A 12,334-nucleotide genomic window follows, 5' to 3' on the forward strand; every position below is an offset into this window, starting at 1 on the left:
ATGTTTTCAGTAGTGTGTGTGTGAGGATTTCAGTAGTATGTGTGCAAGGCCAGATGTTTTCAGTAGTGTGTGTGTGAGGTGTTCAGTAGTGAATGTGAGAGGATTTCAGTAGTGTGTGTGCAAGGCCAGATGTTTTCAGTAGTGTGTGTGTGAGGTGTTCAGTAGTGAATGTGAGAGTATTTCAGTAGTGTGTGTGCAAGGCCAGATGTTTTCAGTAGTGTGTGTGCGAGGGGAGTTTGAATTTTGGCCTACACGGCCCTTCATAGTAATTCACTATGCACCTGCCTGCATCAGCAGAAAACACACATGGCGATATGAACAGTTATGGTTCTGCTGCTGGGGTTATTGCACTTTATTTAATGATGCTATGCATGGGTGGGTGAACAGAGGTGCTGGGTGGGATGAATCACAAATACTTCGTCCTTCTCCAGACACTACGAGAACTCGCTCACACACACACACACGGAGTGAACATGTTCAAAGACATAATAAACACTGACAGTCTCATCTCTTTCCCTCTCTGTCGCTGATTAACACAAAAACACACAGATGTTGGCTGTTTTTCAATAAACGGCAGTATTGTGCGCATGAGGACGATTATTAGCCAGCTGTTGAATCCACAGCTGCAGTGACTACTCTGCGTGCGGTGGGTGCCTATACACACACACACACACACACACACATCCAATACATGGCGAGAGTAGGTTTGCCCCCTGCAGGTTACGTGCCGCACTGAGAGGCCAGCGGAGGTTTCCGACACTGTTAACAGTCTGATGTTAATCAATTAGCAGACAACTGACTTAGCTGGAGGCCAGCAGTACGCTGCCATTAAAGGGAAACAGACAGGCAGGTACATGGGCACACCACTTTAGAGGACAGTAACTATTGGCAGGCTTTTCTGCATTGTCAAGCTGTCAGGACTGGAATTGTGCGTTTGTTCTTGTACATGTCAATTCTCCTGTTTGGTTCTTGTTTATTTCCCTCTCCTTGCAAGTGTTTTGAAAGCACACTGTGTCTGCATGTGGCACAAGAAGGTGCACGCATTCATGATTAGAATGCATTTTAAACAGTCAGGCTGAATGATCCGTATTGTCAGGGTTAGGGCTATCTGGACTCAGCTAACCTCAACCTCTTAACACCGAACATCTGCTGGGGTCAGACAGCCAAGCCCAGGGAGGGCTCATCATCAGCTGGATGCTAGTGTTCATGCTCAAGCTAACTACTGGCAGGAGACGAGGGTGTGTGAGTGTGAGTGTGAGTGTGAGTGTGAGTGTGAGTGAGTGTGAGTGTGTGTGTGTGTGTGTGTGTGTGTGTGTGTGTGTGTGTGTGTGTGTGTGTGTGTGTGTGTGTGTGTGTGTGTGTGTGTGTGTGTGTGTGTGTGTGTGTGTGTGTGTGTGTGTGTGTGTGTGTGTGTGTGTGTGTGTGTGTGTGTATTCAAGCAAGTCCTGCTCTGGCTCTCTGAAACACTCTGTTTCATTTAAGATCTCCAGTTGCCCTGGGCAAACATGCTGTGGAGTTTTTGGTTACACAACATTACGCATTGATCAGCCCTCACTTAGCAGTTTGTTTTAGCTTAGCTCGGTGTTTCTGTGTTGACAGAATTTTTTTTCAGGAAGTGAATGGGCCACTGACTTTCTCAGTGCATTACATTTTTGATAATTTGTATTTTCTACTATGGACTGTGAACATTAATACTCACGGCTAATTACTATGCAGTGTTTGCACTGTATGTATATCCTGCATTTAAACCTTCTATCCCTTATGTTTGGTCACACATGCCCTTCATTTATCAATTTTCTCTCCTGTTATTTCTCTCTCTCAAGGTGACTATGTGGTGCTGACCGTTTTCTTTGACCTGAGCAGAAGAATGGGATACTTCACCATTCAGACCTACATCCCATGCACCCTCATTGTTGTCCTCTCATGGGTCTCATTCTGGATCAACAAGGACGCAGTACCTGCCAGGACATCATTGGGTAAATATAAAGTAAACCTGTTTTGCTGCAAGCTGTCAACCATGTGTTGTACATGCTGGAATCATGTAAAAGTCAGTTAGCAGAACACATTTTAAAACAGAATTTTACATTTCCCGAACGCACTTATGCTGCATTGAGGTTCATTAGGCAGCCTAGCCCTGATTACTCTCTGCTGTGAAACACAACTAGCACCCTGTGGTGGTCATACAACACCAAAATACAAAAAATAAGTCGGCTTAAGTTTCCTGCTTCCTGCTGATCTCTCCTTTTCATCTTCCTCCTCTCTACCCCCTCTGAGACAGGGCAGCTGCTTAGGAATCTAGTCCATCTTGATTAGAAGAGCCTATCCTGGCACATATGTTTTCATGCATGCCCTAATGAGGCATTAATTATGCAGTACAGCAGGGAAGTTGCAGAGATGCAGCCTCAGCACAATAATGATGCAGGTGGCCTCTTCACTGAATGCAATAAGTGGACACTGAATGAAAAAGTGGGCAAGACTGAGGATGTGAAGGATATTTGTCAGCTTTGAACTTGCCCTTGGCATCCAGTGGACATCCTCAGAAGTTCACTCATGGTGCAGTAACATACATATTCCTTCGTCAGCTTATCTTTCGGCCCCCTAAGGCTCTAAACCCTGACCTCAAGTCAATGTGATGTGATCATTAGCGAGCATAACTGAATGTAAAGCAATCCCTGCAGGCAGAAGCCCATATTCTATCCCACTATGATCCTCACTTTGTTCATCATTAATCCATCTCAAAATAGGTTGTTTTGTGTTCCTCCTGCTAATGCAGCTCCTGACATGATTTCCGGCTGAAATAATAACAACATCAAATCATTGCTAAAATTGTACCAAGAGTCACAAATCTTAATTTCCTTTGAAAGATGAAGTCGGAGGTACAGGAAGCCAGGTGGTTAGGAACGGATTAATGCAGATGACATACTTCTTAATCCTTCAATGCCAACCAGAAATATATAAATTCACTCACAATACTGCAATGTTAATCATGACGCAGACTGATGTCTTTCACTCAGTGTTACATTTAGACATAAATCATCAAGTATGGTCGATTTAAAAAGGAAAGAGGCTGCGTTGTTAATGCTTGTTTGCTGGTGTTCGGCTTGTGTGGTGTGTGTGCTGTCTCCAGTCTGGTGTATCAGCTTACTTATAAACGCATTTACTAGTCAGGTGCCATAACCCAGCCTAGAACTACATCATCATTAGAGACTAATAGAGCGGGTAAAATGGGAGAGCGTAACCAGATGGTGGATAAAGAATTGTTGTATGTCAGTGTGGTGGTCAATGGCAGCTAAACCAGTAAAGTATGTGGATCATAGGGACAGTAAAAACAGCTGCTCACTCCATCCGCATGGAGCAACAACAGCAAGAGCTTTCAGTTCAAAAGCCAACATTTATCCTCTTTTATTTATGTATATATATATTTATAATATATATAGTTATATAATCAGTTGGTTGATAACCTCTAGCATGACTTTTTCTAATTAATCTTAGATCTGACAGCTTTCATCACAAGGAGTTTCACATATGCAACTCAGTTCAATTTGAATGAGGCTGTAATTCTAATTCAGCAATTGTTATATTTTCCAACATGTAAAATGTACCTTCTACATTTAGAAGGTACCTTAAGGTACATTAAGGTACATTAATGGGTTATTGGGCTGAAAAAGGTATGAGAACATTGATGAATGAATTATAAAATGTATTAACACACTGAACCAAAAAGGATGCAATCAATGCAAAATATTAAAAAACATCTATTCCCAGTTTCAGATGACTTCCTTTATGACACTATTTTGAGGAGAATATCCTTATTGTGACATGTATTCAATCATATCTTTAAAAACAATTAAAATATCATGACCGAAAATGCGTGTATAAATGTTATGTATATTATGTAATTGTATTGCATTTTTTAACATTATAATATACAAAATATATCAGGCTTCTGTTTGCAGATTAGACACAATCAAATAAAGCACTGCATTCACTGTTATATAAGAAAAAGGAAAGCAACTTGTGAATATGACAAACCATTGCGCTCTATGTAGCAGTGCAAAAAGAGTACAGTATCATTCATTAATACATTTCTAATGTTTCTTGATTCAGAGCTGATTTAATTTTTCTCTCTTGTCTTCAATCTCATTATCAGGCATCACCACGGTGCTGACTATGACCACGCTGAGTACCATAGCCAGGAAATCCCTTCCGAAAGTTTCCTATGTGACGGCCATGGACCTGTTTGTGTCAGTCTGCTTTATTTTCGTCTTCGCCGCACTTATAGAGTATGGCACGCTGCACTACTTTGTCAGCAACAGGAAGCAGAGCGCCAAAAAGGACAGGAAGAAGAGAAACCCGGTGAGTTTATTTCTAAAAGTAATTCAAGTGAGGATTTTTTTTCTTTAGGTTTCAGTGTGACAGAAACATTGCTCAATTTCCCAATGTAGCTACAGACAAGTGATTTTAATGTATTTACCATGTTTTGAGGTTAATCCTGTGTGTTATATATTTGCAGTGTTTACAGCAGTATCCTTTATTTAGGTGAAAAGTCAAGTCCTGCATCTGTCCACCCCCCCACACACTTTATAGCAGCACATGGATTAAGCCTTCGGGAAAAAGAGAAAAACTGATTTCCTAAGGGAGCACATTCCCAAGGGGCCAGCCCACAAATTACTCAATGATCGAGGCGTGCAGCTCCATCCTTTTCCTGATCCACCATATATCAGTTACAGTTGTAATTTAGACCAATGTCACGTGACAGGAGAGTAGTAGTCAAGTGAGCTTTTAAATCCCTCAAGCGATCATGGCAGCTATGTTGGAGAGCCATGATCCCTCGCCATATGAGCTGAGAACGCTAACCCTCAACAGCAAGACCAGCAGTTGACCCTAATCAGCTAGAGGTGGCTTATGGTTCTACATATGAATGTCTGCATGACAATTGTTTTAAGTCTACTTCTTGAAGTCTACTTAATGGCACAACGTTTAGTGTTTTAAGTCAGAAAATGTTTAGGATTACTAAAATCTCTTTTTGAAGTTATGACTTTTCTAAGGACTTGGAAGATATAAAATCTTAAACCTCTAAGTATGATGTGCTCGGGTACACCGCAGTATTGAACTGGAATGTTGGGGAAAGTGGAGCACTCTAGTTTCAGCCTCTGCAACTAAGGATGTGCACATGTTGAAACTGTCCAATGGACGAATTAATGAGTAATGAAGTGGAAGGTGTTTGCCAGTCTGCCATCTCAGAGGCGCTTTTACAGGTATTCACTGGTTAAAATGCAGTACGGAGGAAGTATGCTATAAGAAGGAGGTATTTTACTGAAATTATTTTGTTGTTCATGAATTGTTAAAGTGCATTCGAAAGAACAGGTCATCGAGGAAATGTAAATACATTAAATGTTTCTCTTTGTTCTGTTAAGCAGATGTGATTTAATTTGTTTTAATGTTCTTATATTACCAGCATATGTTACCACAACGCCTGTTAAATGTCACAAACCAAATTTGTCAACGAGCTGCTATGTAAGGCGAATTTAAACGTAATGATGTCACAAGCACAAGGAGTATTTGAACACTTTATTATAGTTTTGTATCTGTAATATTTCTCCGAAGGTAATGCTGGCGTAATCATGTGAGATACATGTTTCCCGTCTAATTGTAACATGTTTGTCCCTCTACTGTATATTTATTCTCTTTTCATTATTGATTTAGACAATAGAGTGATTGTAAGTTTCACACATTATCCTGTGTATATTTCTCATTTTATCGTTTATGTTTTTTGTGTCCTCTGTTCACATGACTTCTTTGTTTTCTCTCTTTCAATTTCACATATTCTTTGTATCCTGTCTGGACAAAAGCTCCTCCGGCTCTTTTCCTCAAAGGTATATTGCCTGTGTCTGACTGCATGTGTCTGCTGCATGTTGGCTCTTTGAGCCCCCAGCATCTCACTGCCTTTTCTGTCTGTTACACAGCAGATACGCCTCTCTCTATTCCCTCTGTATCTACCTGCATTCTAACTGTACATACAGTACATTAAAAGGGGCGCTCTGCAGTGCACAGTGCGGAGGCAGCCAGCCAGACGTACTTATTCCATTTTTAAAATGAAAATAAGCATCCAGAGGAATGTTAAATACAGGTCCAGTGTGGACTCATTCTGGCTCCCTCTGTCCTGTCTCACTCTTTGTTGTTGTTGTTGTTGTTGTAACCACAGTGACCCAGCAGCCGCTACAAAAGCTTCCTGTCCTTTCCCTTCTCTTGCCAGTAAATCTATACCTGCGTGTTTGTTGGGCTTCTCAACCTGACGCTTCCTACAGAGTCAGCAGAGCCTTAACAGACTGAAACAGATAACCCCCTGCTCTGTGCTGAGTCAAATTAGATTTGGAGGTCCATTCAGAACATTAACACATGCTAATCTTTAAACACCTATAAAGTGTGTAGGGTGGGAGCAATCAAAGGTCTACATTTAACCTAACACACAAGACAAGATTATATTTTTCACATAGTGGTCCTCAGATATTTTACTCGGGGGAATAATATTATCAGTTGGATTTCCAGCAAAGACATGAGTCTACAACCATTACATATTTAACTTAGGCTAGATAACAAGGGCATCCTCCTCTAATGAATGTTTCCGCCGTCTGCCTTCTATGAGAGGTTGTCTAATTTCAGCCAGTTAAAGTTGCCAATGCCACTGTGTTGTTTCTTTGTTGTTCTTTTATTTTGTTTTTGCTAACACCGACACAGCCCAGCTTGACCAGGCCATGCGGCAGGATGCTGTTAATGCTCCTTCTGCGCTTCCTCAAGTGCAACCAATCCCCTTGAGAACTGAGTCATAACCTTTTTCTTTTTTGCTTATCCCCACCTCAACACACTGCCCATTAATAATTAAGGACAAATAGGCTGAAACTAACCCGTATGTTGTTTTGTTTGTGGTTATGTATCGTTTTCAAAGGGACCGCAGGTTTGTGCACTAGTGCTGGGCAAGATTATAATTGTGGGGATGAACAGCTTAATTAAATTAATGTATTTATAGCTTGTTTGAGGATGCATGTGCACAGCAGATAGTGTTATGTTCAAACTAAAACTGCAATGACCATTTTTTGTATTATTTCAGCAAGCATGTCTATTGTAGATAGAAAAAACATCACTTTTGTGATGTACTGTATTAAGCAATTAAAAAAGAACAGATTGACACAGAGCATACATATAAATTGTAAAACATATTGCGAGTTCTAGCAAAGTCTTTTTTATAGCTTTGTGTTCCTATGTTAAACGAATAAGCATAAAGAACATTTAAATGACAGCTACTGGCACTTTTTTTGATCGGAAGTAATGTGCAATTCTTCAGAAGTTCAGCTTTGGAGTGTGCTTGAATCGCTGTGTCTTGATATTATATATCAGCAAGGTAAAATAACCTCTGCCAAAGGGGGGGAGAGTATTTCATCTGCCATAAAGCCAGTATTCCAATTTGTGCAAAGGTGGCATTTCAAGATAAAAGATGATGAAAACAGTGCGTTTGCATGCTAATTGTCTCACTGTATAATGGACCACGTACTCACTGATGTCACTGTCCTATTTTGGGAATCTTCACAAATAAATAGCATGTGCCCTCCAGTGAGTGGTGAGCACAGTTTGAAAAGGGGTTTAATTATGTTGGGATTTGGTGACAGTGAGAGTGGGCTAGAGAATGATTGAGCTGTGTGCTGAACATCTGCCAACGCATGCTCCTCCCCAAGCTTAGCTTTATGATGCATCATAAGCCATTAACAATATATCCTAATAAAACATTTCAGAAAAAAACAATGCTTACAAAATCAATACAGGTCCAAATGATGACTGTTGTTCAGTCACTGAGCATTCAATTAGTTTTTTCTACATGGAATAAGTGAGGCACTCGTGTGTTTGCTACAGTGTTTTCACTGCACTTTTAGATGTCATGGTCAGAATCAACATGAAATTGAGGGGCACTGGCACTAGCTTTATATATCTGCAAAATAAAGAAATATGAACTACTGTGCTAAACATTTTATAACTTGGTCAGCGCCCAATTTATCCCCAGGCAAAGGTGTCACTATAATCCTCACTAATGCAACCACAGTTGGTAGCTACGAGTCAATTTGAGTTTTCTTGGCATTAAAAGGGTCCATTGGCGAGTGAAGGTGAAATTTGCATTTCACTGACTAAAGTTAAACTGAAGCAAGCGACCCAAAAAATGGCAGCTCAAACGAGATCCCATGTAATGTCAGTGAGGTCTTTGCTACGGCATGCTGGGGCTCTGGTATAGCTAACTAACTCTGTCCTTTTGTCCTGTTAAAAGCAGAAACCCACGGTTGACATCCGCCCCCGCTCGGCCACAGCCATCCAGATGAACAACGCCACGCACATGCAGGAGCGAGACGAAGAGTACGGTTACGAGTGCCTGGACGGGAAGGACTGCACCAGCTTCTTCTGCTGTTTCGAGGACTGCCGCTCCGGAGCCTGGCGGCACGGCAGGTTGCACATCCACGTCGCAAAGATAGACTCGTATGCACGCATCTTCTTCCCCACTGCATTTGGTCTATTTAACCTGGTCTACTGGGTGTCATATCTCTATCTCTAGGCCTGGGTGTGTGCCCAGCCCTATCATACAGCTCATTACATTCTACATAAGCTATGTGCCAGCAAGGGACAATATGAAGGAGGGGACCCACTAAAACGATACAATGCATTTCCTTTATATCCATACATTTGATCCCGCTGAATTTTATTTTATTTGAAAACGTTAACACACATTGCAAAAGTTGTAGCATTACATTTAACTGGTATGAGGAGGTTTGTAGATTGTGTGACCAATTATGTTTAGTTATTTTTTCTTTTCATTCATTAATTCTCAGTTAAACTTTAGCTAATTGCTAATTGATAAATAATTTCCTTATGTATAAAGCAATTCAAATAAATAGAAATTGAGTTGACAGCAAACACTCATCAGAAAAATCTAAATGACATTAATTTCATCATTTCCTTTCACTTAACCTACTATATCACACAATCTAAAGCACTTTAATAGAGCTATTTTAGACAGTGATGCTAATTTATTTTTAGTTTGTTTAGCTTTAGTGTTGGCACAATTAAACATTGCATTTTTCAGGTGCGGTCAGAGAAAGACAATGCTGTTTATGGACAATGCTCAACTGTACAGACACTGTATATATTTTACTATTACATAGTGGTTTACATTTATTGCATGCACCTTTCAGGCCAAAAATCAACATATTTTATGGTCTTCTATTGTTGGCTATGGAAATATAAAAAAAAGCACTGTTTATTATCATTCAAGATTGAATTATACTATTTTCTAGGAAAATTGGAAAATGAAATTATAAAAATGTGCCCGATTTATCCTTTTTAATTTGTGGAATCATCTCTGCGTACAGGCCAGACAGCTTGTTTAGTCATTTTCCTCACAGCTATTAGCTAACAGTATTGACAACCCTGACCTCTCTTCCTCTCCTATATTTGCTTTTAAAAGCGTGCATATACACAATGACACACTCCTGTTGTTTTTTGGTTACGCAAGCTTTTACAAGACACCTAAACTGAAACAAGTTTTCTTATAAAAACAACAGTGTTAATGGCATCTACATTACCAGATGTTTCAAATATAAATTCAAACTGATTGAAACGAATATCAAAATACAACACAAATGTTATATGAAATCAACTAATGAGCTTTGTTCAAGGGGGAAAAAAGCATCTTGTGTTGAAAGAGATGTGCAAGCCTTATTATCAAGCATCTAACTTCCTGTCTCTTTGAGAAGAAACACGTTGAGAATGTAAATGACTACATAGTGAGGAAACTGATTTACTGGCTGGGCATAATTTCCTTGTTTTTGTATTTTTTCCATTTAAATTAGCTCTGAATGCCATAGTGTGTGAAGAGAGCGGAGAACACAGTGAAAGCATCTGAAAAGTAAATGTCACGATGAACATGTAACACACATTAATTACAAACCCTACAGATTACAATTTTTGATAGACACCAGTATGCAACAAATGGAGACAGTACTTCAGTATGATTTGTCAAGGAATGGGTGTAAATCACATTGTTTATGTACATATATTATTAATGGAAGAAAACACTTGTCAAGCCCTTGGGATTTTGTAAAAGGGAATATATTTTGTAATTTCAGCATTGTTACAGTATATCATCCTACAGTATATTATACCTATTGTATTATGCTGGACTGACCATGTAGAATACTTGGGGGTAACGGGGTATTTATTTATTTATCCCTTTATTGTATTTATTTATTTATTTTATCGAGAGAAAAAAAAGTATGTTATGTTCATATAGTCCCTGTAAAAAAAGAACATAGAATGCTGTCATTTATATCAAAGATGCATTTTTGTTTGATGTGTCAATGGAGCTTGAGCTTATTTATCTTGTGTTTTCTATGTTGTGATTGATGTACACTACTCTCACAAGGGCCTGTCAAACTGTTATATCTGTTAAATTAGTGAGTTGCAACATAACCTGTTTTGCAGCTTCTGAGTAGTAGACTTGAATATTTTCAGGGGGGGGGGAAACACAAAAAAACGTTCCCAAGCCACCAGAAGAGAAGAACATTGTCTCAGTGACTATTGGTTATTTCCACTTTGTACAACTTTCACAAGGTCATTGGTCATATTTGCCATATTTAATAAAGTATCAGTGATGATACTTCCATATGCATTTATTATCAGATTATCTCATATTTCCTGAAGTTTCTTCCCTTTTGTATTTAACGGTAGTCCAGTTGTGTTCCGAAGCTGCCACTTAGTAGTCTGTCTTCAGTGTGCACATACTCTATCTCTCACATCTTTAGAGACACAAGTGTGTCAATAGCAATTTAGACTGGTCATCATCTGTGTTCTGTAGTTTAAAGAAGTGTAAAAGAGTGATTACATCTTATCAAGTGCCAAAGTGACACACATGCAATAGAGAATATCAAAATGAAATATCATTTGTGAATCCACTTTTAATGCCTTGAAGAAATGGAAAAAAAAACATGTGCTGAAAGTGAGTGTTTTCGTGAAGGAAATGCTATACGATGAAAGTTGAACACACCATTGAACACATTATTATTGTATGTTTTTTTGTTCTTTTTTGAAAACGTTACACAACCAAAAGCATGAGTACAATTATTTGAATGTAGACCAGATTGATAAGAAATACATGTTGTATCAGGGTGAACAGCTAAACATTTCTGACTCAGACTGACTCAGACTTTATTAGATTGCTGGGTTTGTAAATAACCAAGCATGTCTTGTGTTTGAACAGTGGTGCAAAAAAACAACATACTTTATGCTATTTTACTTCTCCATGATGTTAAAAGCTTATTTCATTTCTGTTCATTATTGTTTGTGCACTCTACTGTAAAAGCAGAGGTATAAAGGAGTATGGGAGACACTGTTATATTCAGTAGTGTGCATGTTGGATATGTGTTCAGATTTTGGACTAATTCAATGTTTCATCTGGTTGCAGTCTTTTGCCTGCATTGAAATGGACTTTTATTACACTGTACATTTGACAAAGTACTTTTATTTATGTCTGGACCCACACATGAGACATTTATGTGAACAGCACATGTAGATATTTTCTATTGTTATGTATTTTGTCAAACTGCAGAAAACAAAATAATATGCACTGGTATTACAGAGCTCAAGCTATCCAAGAACAGCATACATTTCATATGATCCTCATACATACATTATGTTTGTTGTTTGCCATTTATGTATATTTGAGTATTGTATAAAAGGGGCACTGATCAATTATGTTAGGGTCTGCATAATATGCTATACATGTACTGGAAAAAAATCCTTTTCATAAGGAAATTGCACATAGCTGTGAAATTTTACAATAAAATGGTTGCATTTATCAGTGTGCATAAGTTCATTATTATGTTTGGGTACTCTTGTTTGATAAGTAATATTACGCACAGACAAGTATTTATTTTAAAGTCATATGTTGCTAAAGGTGTAGAAATATTAGCCAATGTACTTAAAGTAATAGTTGTATACTATTTTATTGAATTATTATTGATTTATCAATGTGTTGGAAACATTTAACTGTTTAGGTGGAGCAACTTTTGAATATTGTATATGCAGTTTAATCCAGTGGCTGAATATCTCAAGTGAATGTAGTGGATTCATTTCCTGGAAACAGTCAAATTCCTACAGTAAGAGCCTCACCATTTTATTTAAGTTTAGCACTCGAATAAATGTTCTTCCCATCACTTTTTTGACAACTTGTCATAAACTCAGGTTGCTTAGCAGGAGAGAACTTGCCAAGTAATTAGACTAAAAACATTTGAGTTAGTTC

General features: G+C 38.6%; 1 protein-coding gene across 2 annotated transcripts in view; it reads left to right on the forward strand.

Annotated features, from left to right (window-relative positions):
* gabrg2 (gamma-aminobutyric acid type A receptor subunit gamma2) overlaps nucleotides 1-11,890 on the forward strand; it is a 56,123-nt gene extending 44,233 nt beyond the window's left edge. The window contains exons 7-10 of one of the 2 annotated variants that reach the window (XM_034206644.1): nucleotides 1,824-1,976; nucleotides 4,151-4,356; nucleotides 5,853-5,876; nucleotides 8,312-11,890. In XM_034206644.1, the coding sequence (XP_034062535.1) occupies nucleotides 1,824-1,976; nucleotides 4,151-4,356; nucleotides 5,853-5,876; nucleotides 8,312-8,593 (665 nt within the window). In that variant the 3' untranslated portion in view covers nucleotides 8,594-11,890. The remainder of the gene's footprint in view (nucleotides 1-1,823; nucleotides 1,977-4,150; nucleotides 4,357-5,852; nucleotides 5,877-8,311) is intronic. The other variant, XM_034206645.1, reaches the window with a different exon arrangement.
* Nucleotides 11,891-12,334: the final 444 nt, after the last annotated feature.

Source organism: Gymnodraco acuticeps, unplaced genomic scaffold, assembly GCF_902827175.1.
Source record: "Gymnodraco acuticeps unplaced genomic scaffold, fGymAcu1.1, whole genome shotgun sequence".
In the NCBI taxonomy this organism is placed as follows: Eukaryota; Metazoa; Chordata; class Actinopteri; order Perciformes; family Bathydraconidae; genus Gymnodraco; species Gymnodraco acuticeps.